This window comes from Chinchilla lanigera, unplaced genomic scaffold (assembly GCF_000276665.1).
Source record: "Chinchilla lanigera isolate Chin_1 unplaced genomic scaffold, ChiLan1.0 scaffold00067, whole genome shotgun sequence".
In the NCBI taxonomy this organism is placed as follows: Eukaryota; Metazoa; Chordata; class Mammalia; order Rodentia; family Chinchillidae; genus Chinchilla; species Chinchilla lanigera.
This window is the reverse complement of record NW_004955468.1, coordinates 10548150-10562951: the sequence shown is the minus strand read 5'-3', so window position 1 is coordinate 10562951 and position 14802 is coordinate 10548150. Positions and strand designations below refer to the sequence as shown.

Below are 14802 nucleotides of genomic sequence, written 5' to 3'. Positions count from 1 at the left end.
ATAGCATAATATTGTGTTATCATTGTACATTAAAAGCCCAGATCCCTCCTTTCATTATTCCAGTGACTTTTTTCTTCTCTATTTTATAAATATCCCTCAAATTTTATTCTTGTTTCTTTTCAGCATTTTGATTCATTAAAAGTCTATATGTCAATCCATCAAGAAATACTGCTGAAATGCAGTGATATTTCTTAGAAGAGAAGAAAAGCATGTCTATTTTAACACCTAGAGCTCCCAAATTGCCTCATTTGTACTGGGTGGGGGTTTCCTGGGATTGGGGCTCTCCTAATTAATAGCCTGACTTGTTTTCTCTAATTGGAGCCAAGATAGGGATTATTGTTTTTCTGCTTACATTTATCTAGATTTCCCCAGAGAGTCTATCTTCTACTTCGAGCATTCTGGTTATGTTCAGGGGAAGATACATACAGGGAAAAATGAGGAAGGAGAGAGGGAGAGAGTGGGGATTTACAGGCAGGCAGAACTATAATCACTGATGAGGAAATTCACTTAAGCTGGATGACTCAGGGTAGAAACAACAGAAAAACAAAGGAAGTTTGCCTCACTATTATAGTTCTAAATACCATACATGGGGAAGAAGTCTTCATCCGTATTCATTCCAACTCTGGAGCTCAACAGCAGCAAGGTCAGTGAGTTGACTAACTTGGAGGCATGGGAGAGGTGCAGAGAAAGAACAGCACACCTGCATCCAATAGGCCTATAGATATTATGACTACTTGTTGGGAAGGTTTTCCTCAATGAAGAGGCAGGAAATTGTTACAGAGCAGTTTATTTATTAGCTTACTTACTTATTTACTCTATTTATTTATTTATCTATACTCAGAAATAAAGTTATGACATATCCTGAGAGTATATGTACAGTCTTTATTTTATCTTGGTTTTGAGACTAGGTCTCATTAAGTCATTAAGTTGCCCAGGCTGGACTCAAACTTGTGATCTTGTCTCAGGCTCCCAGAATGCTGGAATAATAAGCATGTGCCATCATGCCCATCTCTGGCAGGCTTTGATTAACTTCCCCAGAAATGAGTGAGTTATAAATACAACCAATGTCAGAGAATTGCTTTAAAAGTACAAATGAGCATTGCAACTCATTTCTGAGACATTTTAGGAAGAAATGTTTGAGGAATTAGCTGAGTTTTCTACTTGGCTATTGTGCAGTTAAAGCCATTGATAATTATACTACACTTACTATGCTGAATTCTGGATAAGAATAAAACAAGGTTCATTGAATAAAGCCAAATAGTTTTCCTTTTTGGTTCAGATTTGCTATGTCCTTTCTTTAGCTTAAGCACATCTCTTTAGGAGATTAAAGAGTTAGACCTGCCTCTGCTCAAAAAGTAAATTATTGAACTAGTGCCTGGTTTAGTTCTTAGAACCTTCTTTTAAGGGTTGTAGGTAGTAGATGTGCTGGAGATTTGGAGACATCAACACTTGTGGAAGAGATGAGGTATGTGTGGAAAGACTGAAGGAACCTTAAAAGAATATTTTAGAAAGAATGAATATATGTGTATAGATACAGATATCTACATACACTCAGTCATCTCTCTATGAATAGAAAGAGTGAAGCTTGACATGTGATATTCACTTGTTAAAACTACCAACCGAGTCACATTACTATAGAAACTTGTTAGAAAACAAAGATACAGCAATTGCAAAAGAGGTGAGAAGAAGCTATTTTGGGAAAGAAAGAGAGAGGTCTTAGGGAGGTTTAGAAACTAAAAAATGTTTAAGTGATATGTGTGGAATAGTGACACTTTGCTAAGCTGGATCGACAAGTAGCAGGTTGCCATGACAACAGAAAATAAAAAAGCTTTGTTTTCTACAGAAACAATAAATTAGCTATAGTATCAAATAAATGATAACTTGCAAATGTATGTAAATAGAAGTTAGCAATTTGATAGGAATCAGTCATATAATTAAAAAGCAAATATATAAGATAAAAGATGTCACTGAAATAGCAAGATAAAATAAGTTAAACAGAGCCTGATTCATTTAGTTTGGGAACTGAAGGATTATCATATAAAAGTATATAAAGTTTTACAAAAATATACAGATATTTAGAGCTATAAATATATGTACCTAAAGTTTGCATCCAGATGCACAGCAATAATATGAGTAAAATCTATTAATGAAGTGCTCTTTCTTAAGGCACATACGAAGTATCCAAAGCAATAAAGAAATTTTTTTCATTATCTGAGCCAGCAGTTAGGCATGAATAATCCTATATAATTTGAGATTGCTCCTTTGTGAAAGGGGATAATTTAAGGAAAACAATTATAAAAAAAGTAAAACAGTACAGGTCCACAAGAGGACTCACATGGGGAAACTGATGCTCTTGAGCGACGGACCTTTAGAGAATGGAGATTCACATAAAGTAAGGTTGGAAGTAGAGACCTTTGGAAGTGCATTACCTGAGTGTAAGAATTACTAGGCATCAAAATAAGATAAAGCTAGTGGATGCAAAGTGTGTCCTCTGGTAGTTTTAACAAATGAAGATCACATGTCAAATAAAAGATCTTGTTGATATAGCAAGAAAAACTAAGTTGAATCAATCTTGATGATTAATTTGGTTTGGGAACCAGGGGGACCATAGTGCCTTCATATGACTTTCCCTTTGAAGCTGTGTCCAAACCACCTCTTCTTACAAGGACACCAGTCATATTGGAATAAGATCCACCCTAATGCCCTCATTTTAATATAATCACATAATTGAAGACTATATATAAATTTAACCAAATTTTAAGGTACTAACATTTAACATAATTCAGCCTGCAACCGGTGGTGATAGAAAGTCTGGGTCAAGTGGGAGAACCCTGTGGGAAATATGAGGCTGAGGAGAAAGAATTCCAAACAAGAAATTCTGGAGTCATGGTAATGATTAAGGAGATTAGAAGTCCACCAAAATTGATAATTTTGAATAATTGGGAACTTGAAATGGATAATTCTTCTGTGTAGAAGAGAATATAGAATGAAGAGATATAAATGAAGAAAAAAATGTTGGGTTATCTTCATACTTAGGTGGTAAAAAGTGGAAAAACCAAAGAGAGAGAAACCAGAATAGTGTAGAACCAAACAGACAAAGGAAGGAGAGACTTGAGGATTGGGTGACCAATCTTCTGAAATTAGTGGCAATGAACTTGGAAAGTGAAGGGTTGTAATTTAATTAAAAGATTCAGGGTGAAATGAAGAGACTAAATAATGCATTGCACATTAGAAAAATGCTGATGACAAACTTAGCAGAATAAAAATGCACCCCTCAAGATAAGAAGATGTGAATATATGTGACAGGAGAGGAGAAGTGATCAATATAAGTTATTAGGACAATATCCTATAATGTGTGGTGTTTAAATTTTATTACACAGAACTCTAATGCTCTACTCTTGGACTGACCTACTCAGTACAATTCTCCTAGTTCAGTCCTATATTTATAACTTATTATATTCCTTTTCTGTGAATTACTTCATCTGACCAAAGGTTTCTGGTACAAAACATCTTTGAGATGCAGAGGTAGAGAAGGGATGGGAGAAGGTAGAATTGTCCATCTTTAAGAGAAGGTGAAATAATATTTCTACACTTTCTTCCTCCCCTGAGTACTACCGGAATCATTATTAATAATGTGCAAAGACAGGGTGCATTACTTAGAGCAACAAGGAGGAGGAAGATGGGCAGAATTCATCAGTGATGGCTTTACCTTGATCGTTAAATTATTTAATCAAGTCATATTCTAAGATTCAGATGAACTAGCAGATTAAGGACAAAATTTCAAAAAAGTTGCAGGGAGATTTTTTTAAAAATCAGTAAGATGTGAGTATGAGAAGGTTAACCACCTTAATTGTTTACTATTACTGCAATGCCTTACACAATAGTTTCAAAGCATAGTCTTCTGACCAGCAGGATCAACACTGCCTGCAAACACTTGGGCTCTACCAGAGACTACTGAAATAAAGACTGTCAGTATGAATCCCAGCACTACGAGTTTTAACAAGCCTTCAGCTCACTGATGATGCTAATATTTGATAGTCACTAGCTCAAAATATTGGTTGTGTTTCCAGATGATATCTTTTTACTTACCACAAATTTAGTTGTAAACAAACAATATGAACTACTTCATTTTCTTCCTTCATGTCCTCAATACAAGGATCTACCCAGAGGCTGGTTTTTTGGTAAATGGATTTCCTTTCAGATCAATAGTAGAATAGTAGACACTTTCTAGAAAACTTGAGTTCAGTAGGAGTTGAAATCCTAACTTCCCACTTACAGATGGATAGCTCCAACTGGACCACTGCTCAGGAGTTTATCTTCTCTGCTTTCCCTTCTTCCTGGGGAGATTCAGTCATCTGCTTCATTCCACTGCTCTTCATCTATGCTTTCATTATTGTTGGAAACCTGGTTATCATCACAGTGGTGCAGCTGAATACTCATCTTCACACTCCCATGTACCTTTTCATCAGTGCCCTTTCTTTCCTGGAGATTTGGTATACCACAGCCACCATCCCAAAGATGCTCTCCAGCCTGCTTAGTGAAAGGAGGAATATTTCCTTAAATGGTTGTCTCCTGCAGATGTACTTCTTCCATTCCACAGGCATCAGTGAAGTTTGTCTTCTGACAGCCATGGCCTTTGATCGCTACCTGGCCATCTGCAGGCCTCTTCATTACCCCACTATCATGACCTCCAAGCTCTGTGCTCAACTCACTTTAGGTTGCTGTGTTTGTGGCTTTGTCACACCCCTCCCTGAGATTGCCTGGATCTCCACACTACCGTTTTGTGGCTCTAATCACTTGGAGCATATCTTCTGTGACTTCCTCCCAGTGCTGCGTCTGGCCTGCACTGATACACAGACCATTGTCATGATTCAGGTGGTAGATGTTGTCCATGCAGTGGAGATTATTACAGCTGTGGCCCTCATTTTCATGTCCTATGTTGGTATTGTGGCTGTGATCCTTCGTATTCGTTCAGCTGAAGGCCGCCGCAAAGCATTTTCTACATGTGTCTCCCACCTCACGGTTTTTGTACTCTTCTTTGGCAGCGTGGCTCTCATGTACTTGCGCTTCTCTGCCACATACTCCTTATTCTGGGATACGGCCATTGCTCTCGCCTTTGCAGTTTTGTCCCCTTTCTTCAACCCTATTATCTACAGCCTGAGGAATAAAGAGATAAAAGAAGCTATAAAAAAGCACCTGAGTCAAACTAAAATCTTGTCTTCATAAGACTAGGGACCTCAAGCAAGAATCTTAGTTGGGAATATCAATATGTGCTGGTTCCTCTTCATCCTCAACTATGAAAAAGAAACTTTATCAATCAACCATTTACTGAAACTGATCTCTTAAAAGTTCCTAATAAATAAACATCACCAATAGGAGAATTTGATAGCTACTTTGTCTATCTTTATTCAATTTAACATGCTTTAAGCATAATTTTGTTAAATGAATATTATGCCACTCAAGTTATTTGAGGTAAATTCAGTTCACTAAAATGATCTGGAAAAGTAATTTTATTTATTTATTTTTTTTTTTTTGGTTTTTCTCCGGTACCAGGAACCGAACTCACGACCTTGCGCTTGCCAGGCAGGCGCTTTGCCGCTGAGCTAAATCCCCAACCCTGGAAAAGTAATTTTAATACAATCAAAATATTTGCTGGTATAACATAGTAATTGAGAATATTTTTTACATGGCAAAGTTCTTTCCATTGTACTCCAGTGTATACATTTGAAGAATGAGCCTAATTTGTAAGTTGAGGATTCAACTATTAATCAATAAACAATCTAGATAAATTATGCATCAAAAAATTAGTTTTTCATGATAAATGAAAAATTAATCTTTGTTTTTGCTGTGATCAAATGTATTGCACATATTAAATCATAGATATAATAAATATTTATTGAATATACAACTTATTGCCACACTAAATTTTGACCTTGTGGCCAACTGACCAACTGTATTGAACAGTAGTTCTGTTTTCAACACCCTCATCTCTAGGCATTGAAGATTCCGGACTGTTACTCTCTCCGATCTTTTTAAAGTCTCTTTTGGAGACAATTTTCTTGTTGTATGTGATTCATAAAGTTTGATTTCCTCACTTTAACATCTAGTTTGGATGGGATAGCACTCAATATTTTGCAAATGTTTGTAGATTTTTACCTTCATGAGGCCACTAACACAAATCTTGTAGTTGTCAGCCTAATGCTCTCGGTTCTATGTCACAGCCCTTCCCTCACTCTCACCTTAACTCTTATGATACCTCTCTTATCTCCATATTTTACTACATTCAAACTCTTTCTCCCTGAAGCCTGGATTATTTTTTAATACAACTCTGATCACTGTACTACTGTACCCAAAAAAATCTTCCATGACTTAATCCTATAATTGATGAATGCAAGGTACTTTTACTAGAGAGTGAGGGTGTGTGTGTGTATTTGTGTGTGTGTGTGTTGAATAATTTTCTAAGCTGAGTGAAAAATAAGAGAAAAAGAAAAATAAAAAAAATTTATGAGACGTTCGTATTAATCTTATTTTGAAAATAGACCACTGGTAAATACACAGATATGAGGAAGCATATCTTCTGACTTGGAGACAACAGAAAATGCTATTTGCTTTGTTGACTTTAAATGTATTTCTTTTGTCAAAATTTCTAGCTCATTTATTATGTAAATTTTTACTTATAATAATAAAACAACATGAGAGTTCACAATTATAATTATATTTGCTACTAAAAATAATGCAATTTTGCACTTATTTGGTACCATTCATATTTAAGACATTGTACTGTCTCCTATGTATCTTATATTGTAACAATAACTTGTAATAGGTGTTATTGTCATTTATGTTTTAAAAGGAAGCAAAATGTGCTTTACAGGGGTTAAGCTATTTGTCCTAGTACATGCATTTAATAAGGCCTGAGCTGCTATTTAATCCTAGGTCTGACCTTTTCTTTTAATAACCATGCTATATTTCCTAATATTGTGGCTATATTCTTGAGGGATTAGAGAGGTATTGTATTAGTAGAGTTTTCTATTGAGTCAGAACCAATGGGCTGGCTATCCATCTACCAATGTATATGTCTGGAAAATGCTTATTATAGGAATTGACTGATGTGAGTATGGACACCAATAAATCTCTGGGATCTGTATCTATGAGTTGTAGTAATAGCAAAACTAGTCATGTAATTTAGTCTGAGGCTGCAGGTATGAGAACTAGGAATTCCATGAGCATGGGTTCACTGTAAAACTGATGTATAACTCTAAGTCTAAAGGCCTGAAAACCAGGCAGACTTGATTCCAAGAGCAAGAGAAGATGGTTGTTCTTGCTCAAAACAAACAAATACACCCTTTCTCCAACCTGTTTGTTCTCTTCATGTTCTTTTGTTTTTGTTTTTTTTTTGGTGGCACCAGGGATTGAACTCAGGACCTTGCGCTTGCTAGGCAGGTGCTTGTGCCACTGAGCTATATCCCCAGCCCTGTTCTCTTCATGTTTTCAGTGGATTGAATGATGGCCACCCACATTAGCAAGGGTAATCGTTACTGAGCCTGCCAATTCAAAAGCAAATCTGCTTCCTAAACATTTTTATAGACACATGCAGAAATAATGTCAAACTACTTGTAGGGAAATACTCAGTCTATTCAAATTGACATATAAAACTGATTATTACAAGTCCCACTACTTGTGTATTTGGCATTTTTTCAGACTACATTTAATTTCCAAATAAAAATATTGTCAAAATTCTGCCTGACATGATGCAACTGCCCTTTGTACAACCTGAAAAGTATTTTTTGTTCCTTAGTTGAGGAGATACATAAAGTCCTTAATTAATATTTACTTCTCTTCCAAAATCTCATAACCTAAATATTCTAATTTACAATTAACAATACTTAATATTAATTTAAAGTAAAAACAATCTTATGTCATATGATAAGAGACTAAGATAGAGAGAAACCTAAAGATATTTGATAAAGATATATATCCATTACAAAGTAAGCAAAATATCCATGACAGTTATAATCCACATTTGTATACCGGTCATGTCATCATCATTATTGTGTTTAACTACTTTTTTCTGCTATCCATTGTGTAGTCCCTTGAGGTTCAGCTTTTATCTGGTGGTGTGACCTAGACCTTCATTCCTGAGGAATCTAGGCCATTAACAGTCCTACTTGAATTGGACAGTCGTGGTTTTCCATTGACATTTATCATGCGGTGGGCTAATACTGAGAATTACCCTATGTTATGTCTTTTTTTGTGTGTGGTCCTGGGGATTGAACCCAGGGTCTCGTGTGGGCAAGGCAAGAGCTCTACTACTGAGCCACATCCCCAGTCCCAAGTTATCCTTTGTATACCAGACATACTCTTCCTTATGTCCACTATGAAATAATAAAATTACCCTTGCTAATTTGAATTGATCACTGTAGCTTCTTTCTTTTCCTATTAACTCAGAGACATCAGGAGCTTAATGTGTCCAAGTGGCCATTTTAACTTCCAGTTAAACAGAATCATTGATGAATCTCTTGAAACTGAGATCTCTAGATCACCAGAGAATAAAATAACAGCAGTAGAGGGCAAAAAATTTCCTAGTGGCTGAGTTGCCATGATGGTGAGCAATGGGTGAATGGTGAGTGGTGCCATATCCATTTCCACTTCATTCCTTGACTTATAAGTCCTAACTGTAAGAGAAATAGTATTATGTAGTGGATGTTGATTCAGAGCATGTATAGACTTCTGCAGAAACTTGCCACAGTTTTGGAAGGTATTTCTTTTCTTTTTTTTTTTTTTTGGAAGATATTTCTATCTAGCTGACACTGTAACTGTCTTCAAAAGCTATTCTACTTTTCTGTCAAACCAGCTGCTACAGGATGGTGAAGAGCATAGTAAAATCAGTGAATTCCATAAGCATGGCTCCACTGCAAAACTTATTTTTAGTTGAATACAACTGAGATTCTTGGTTTTAAAAATGTTACCTGGAATCCACAATGCCAGATAATGCACTCTGTTAGCCTACAGATGGTGGTTTTACAGAACATTGCTTTCAGGTAAGGTAAATCCATACCTAAAGCATGTATTCCATTAAGTGCCAAATACTGTTTCTTTCACAAAATAGTTCTCCAGTGTAGTTGGCTTACCATCAGCCAGTTAGGTGATCACTCTAGGAAACAGTATCAGTGACTCAATGTTGGTCTCTGCTACTAGCAGATAAGACATTCAGTGGTGTCTGGTCTGTCTACTATTGCCATATTACTCAGTTCAAGTATAACTTCTGTCTCTGCTACTATGGCCACTTTGGTAATAAAACTGTAAGTGATGACTGGGGTAGCTGGGTTAACTGGTATCAGCAGAAGAGGACTTAAAGTCTATAGCATGCCTGCTCACTTAGTTATTAACATCCTCATAAATTCATTCTTTGGTTGGCGTTTATATGGGACATAAATATCTTGCTGCAAGATCATACTGTGGTAGCTATATACTTCTTTGCCACCAATGAATACTGTTTCTTACAATTCATTGATAATCCAGCAAAATCACTGATGATAGCCCCTGTAGTGGTATGTAATAATGTCTGACCATTTTATATTCAAGAGAAAATATGCAATAAGCTTCCCTACCTAGAATACTGCCCACTAGGGGGGGGAGTTTCTTTTCATCACTGTCCTTAGGGCTATCCAAAGAATGAGAGAGATATAGTGGTGTATTCTTCATTTTAGATACATGTAATGCAGAAACATCTGTAAATCTGGCTCTGTCACCTGACAGTAGAAAGCTCAATATGCAAACATAGATGCAAGCTAGGAAGAGAAAGCAGAGTAGCAGAAGTGAGAGCATGAGCACTTTGGTCACTTCTTCACGTAATTAATTATGCATTCTTAGGCCCAGTACCATATAAGTATATATTTCCATTTGATGATCACTTTCTGTTGTGCATGCCCAACCTCATGATTTAATGGACTGGCTAACAGCCAGTTCATGACAAGCATTGCAGGTCCACATCCTAAATTGGTGGCCTATGCTCAAGCATTCAGTTTCTAGTAAGATGAAGTATCAGACAAGGAGCTAGGTATGCAGGTAGTTGTCTCTAGAATATGGTAGTGTCTTGTTCCAAATCCTTAAGGTTTGTGTTGTGACTCACAGGACTGTCCAAATACCACAGATACTTCAACATGTTGCTGACACTTCAAGTCACTTGGATCTGCTGGATAATAATGACTCCCATGACAGAGAACCTCATAAATCACCCTGGATTTATGAGAAACTTTCTTTTGCTCTGGGCATAACTCAAAATTAGTAGCTCTTGGGGATAATCAAGTAAAAGGGTCAGAGTAATAAATGAATATCCAAAAGGCTCACTTGGAATTGAGCTTTTTCTTGTTAGAATTAACCAGATGCAAAAAGTTTTCCTGCACTCTAAGAGACACATCTCAATATACATTATACCATTGGACACCTAGAAATATCACTAAGGCAGAAAGACCCTGAATATTTGTCAGACTTATTCTCATCCTTCGAGACACAACTGTACTACTAATATATCTCACACAGTTGTTACTTCTTGATCAGTAAGTCCAATCTGCATACAATGCAATGGTTGAATGTTACATCAATGCAATGGTTGAATGTTACATTTTGTAGAAGGAAAAGGTGATTAAGAGTCTCACTAAGTAAATATGGCATAGAACTCAGAAATCAATATATTCCTAAAGTAGGACCATAATTGTATCTTGCTGGTCTTTCCAACTGCAAGAAAATTGCTTCTGGTTGGCTTTATAATAGTCACAAAGTGAAAGATAGTTATCTGATCAATAACTACATATCAGGTACCAGAGGATATATTAATTTGCCAAAAAGTGAAACTGTACCCAGTACAGCTGATGTAACTAGAATCATCACTTAGTTAAGTTTATGATAATCCATGATTATTCTGCAAGATCATCCATACTCTGCACTGGTAAAATAAAAGAATAGAATATGGATGTAGTAATGACATCATTCCTGTATCTTGTAAGTCCTTAGTGGTGCCGCAATCTACAAAATCCTTTCAAGACTGTGGTATTCTTTGGATTTACTACATTTCTAGGTGCAGGTAGTTCCAATGGCTTCCATCTGGCTTTCCCCACATAATAGACCTCACTCAAAAAACCAGTATAGTGATTCTGTAAGCTTCTAAGTATATCTACTCTAATTATACATTTTGGAAATAGAGAAATAACCACACGGTGCTTTAAGGACCCATTAAACCTGTGAGATGAACCTGAACTAAAATTCCATTGATTATTCGACCTACATAATCCCTCATTCTGAATAGAAGACCACAGAGACAGTTCTGGTTTCTGGTAATCAGTGTTAACTACAGTTAGTGTCTCGTAGTCCCTGAAAGATCTGATGATTTTTTTCCCCAATGTATAATTACCCTGATAAAATATCACATCAATCCCTTTGAGGAAAGCTAGGGGATATTAGCACTATAAATATTAGATAGTGTACCTAATCTTTCCTTATAGCAATCTTTCCTTATAGGGAGAAGCATCCTCTACATTTATCAGCTGTGCTCAGCCTATGGACAAAGGTTGAATGTGCCTGGTTTGCATGGGCTGTACTAAGTGCAGAGGAATTGTCATGGGCCGCAAATAAAATATAAAATATAATTTTTGTATATGTTGTAAATGACAAAACTTCCTTTTAAAATATTTTATTATAGTACAGATGCCCAACCCATGGTGAGAGCTAAGGAATGTCTGCCAAGGTAGAATTCTCATGTTTCGTTCAGGCTTGAGTGCAGCAGTCTGGTTAAATTTTAACTCCATAATCACCAGAAAAGTCCTTCATAAAAATCTTAGGCCTAAATTCAAGGCCCATGGATTTGACTAATTAGTTCCCATTTCTGACTCTCTCCATGTGTTCTGTGTACCCTTCTATAATAGTGCAACAGACAAAGGTGGGTGCCCCTCAGAAAGACCATTCAGATGCCCACCTGGCTGCTTGCCTCTAGGCAATGTTGGTACCATCCAGACTGAGGAGAAACATCATGTTTTGTCCTTATTAGATGTCTCCATGGAACTGCAGGTTGGGGCCCAGTCAAGCTCTGTAGTTTGGAGAGGGCAGTCCAACTTCTGAATGTGGAGCACGGTCTTAATGACCTATTGCTTTCACTGTCTGTTACAAACACTCACACAATCATTCAGCAGACATTCAGAAGTTAAACTTTCCAACCCCCTTCCCTTGAGGGTGTCCCTGAGTAACAAGAGTTGATCAGGCTCTCCTTCTGCTTGAGCTGAGGAAGACTGACAGACTAACTGGGGTGTCCCTGGGTGTAGGTAGGCAGGTAGACTGTGTGCTCCTCCCTTTTGGGTCCAATGTGGACCACTGAAATGCAGAGCCAGGAATCCTCTTCCAGATCTCTGAGGGGACTCAAGAAATCTCAAGGGTGTGCCTTCACAGTGGAACCTGGAGAGGTCCTTGCTCTGTCCACAGGAACCCTGACTGGTGACCAAAGAGGTCAGCACAGTTGATCTTCCTGGCTGATGCATCAGACGCTATGGCAAACAGAAACATCGAAATGTCACCCAGGATTTGGAGGCAGATTTATTTACATTGATGGACACTGACCTGTAGAGAAAATGTCAGGCCCCAAATTTCTGTGTCCACTGAATTCTAGAGGAAATGTCAGGCTCCGAAGGCTCAGGGAGAGAAGTTTCTACAGTGTTGCAAAGGGGAAGTACACAGGTAGAATACTTGGCTGTCTTTGATTTGTTCTTGAAATATGCATCATAGTGACCAGCTATGCATCACATTGACCAGCCATTTCTGAAAAACAGAAGCAATAGGAACTGTTACCTGGGCAATGATTAGAAATGGAAATACACTGGTAGAAGGGGGAATTTTCTTCTACTCTTTAACTCCAAGTATATATTTCTTTCTGTCTGTGTTATTTAGTCATTTCACATAGGATGTACTCACCAAGAACTAAATTTATCATACTCATCTTCAGGCAAAAGGGAAATGTCCAACTCTTTCTTAGTTTCTAGAATCAAGGTAGGAGTTGCCATTGTGATGAATGCAGCCTGTTCAGCATATATTGCTCGTCTTTCTGCTGTCAGTGAAATTCATTTCTGTTCACATTTACTGAGGTCCTACTAGTGAAAACATCACGTTAAAAAGTGTGTGCAAAGTAACTGGAAAAGCAGATATGCTATTGTAAAGTTAGCCATAATATTGTGGTTGACAAATTAATTGCCATAATGCCAGGGAGAGGAAAATATAATTCTGTGGACAAATACTGTGAGCTACTCTTGTAAATTTCTGTGTCCTTCATTAAATCTCTTCTGTTACAAACACTGACTAAAACAGTATCCAAAATCAGATCTTTCCCCTCATATTCTAATTTTAAAAATTAATGTTTCAGAATGACAGGATTGATTTGAAATAATTACAATAAATGTGATTGGCACTGTTCACATACATTAACAGTCATAATCCTCTTACTAAATGGTGTGACCAAGCATTTAAATCAGATGGTTCAGTTTCAGATCCAATACCCACTGTAATTTCCATTAACACAAACTGACATTCAATTTTAATTATATAGTTCATTGTATAACAGAAACACCACGATTTTGGTGTTTTCTTAGTGCAACAAAAAACAAATGAATGAACAGAAAAACAAAATAAAATTAAAGAGGAGAATGAAAGATGCTGAAGGCAAGAAATGGAAAATCTTCTACTATTTGATTAAAGAATTGCAAACTGTAATAATATATAAATTTTCAACTATAGTTAACAAATTACCTCAGAGGACCTGAGGTAAAGTTGGTAGTTAACTACAAAAAGACCTTTTTATTTTGTAAATTGCTTTAAATATTGCCATGACCCATTTAGTAGTCAAAAAATGGCATCAAATATCAAAATAATAGATTAGTGATGACCCATGTTCCACTGAGGAAAAAATTTGGTTTTGTATTGAAGTTCACATATGTATCTTGTTGGTAAACAAATAGAGAAAGTCAAACTTCAAAAAAATTCCACAATACAGAAGAGGTGTGTGTTTAGCAAAGAAGCTTTGGGAGGGAGGTCAGCCCAGGAGGAGGAGGTCAAACACAGCACTCTTCTGAGTCCTGCACTGGGCTGATGCAAGCTGCTCTGTGCTGATTATCCTGCTCTGTGAAGAATAGATTTGCCCCAAGGTGATAACCAGGGCCAAGTACCACATGCTTCCAAACCGCCCCACCCAGGCAGAACTGTTGAAAAGACTTCTCTTTTAAAAAAAGAGCTCTCAGAAAAAGTTCTTATTTTAAAACTCCTATATTATTAAAACTCCAAAATGAGTCAGAATAGTGTTAGACAATATTTAAAAAATGAGATCATTTTGCAATTAACTGTGTCCATTTTAACTTTCACCACTTTCATCCTCTAAGTTTATCATCTTCTAGCTTTGTTTGAAAATACATACATTCCTCAAATGCAGTTCTTTGAGTACGAAAAGAGAACTTCATTTCTCTGCCTTCTTTTTCTATTAATCTGTGTGTAATTAACACTAATGTTCCCTGTAAACAATTGCACACCAGTTTTACACATTGTGCACATTTTTATTATTCTGTGGGGTCTACTGTGCATTCTTTATCTGATTCTTTTCTAGTCAAGCCCCCTATGCTATCAGAGTAAATAAGCAGTTACAGGCAAGCATAAAAGCGAAAGAAGAAAATCAGAAAGTGTTAAGACTATATATAGGGCATTAAGTTTCATTATTATGTTCCTTATTCTATCTCAAAGAAAGGCTTCACTCCTTATACTAATAGTGGTAAACAATGT

At 36.7% G+C, this 14802-nt stretch overlaps 1 protein-coding gene across 1 annotated transcript; it reads left to right on the top strand.

The window, feature by feature from the left end:
• The first annotated feature begins 4278 nt into the window (after positions 1-4278).
• LOC102027962 (olfactory receptor 6K2) lies at positions 4279-5226 on the top strand. The gene has a single exon (XM_005400157.2). The coding sequence runs from the start codon at positions 4279-4281 to the stop codon at positions 5224-5226; it is 948 nt and encodes a 315-aa protein (XP_005400214.1).
• The last annotated feature ends 9576 nt before the right edge of the window (positions 5227-14802 follow it).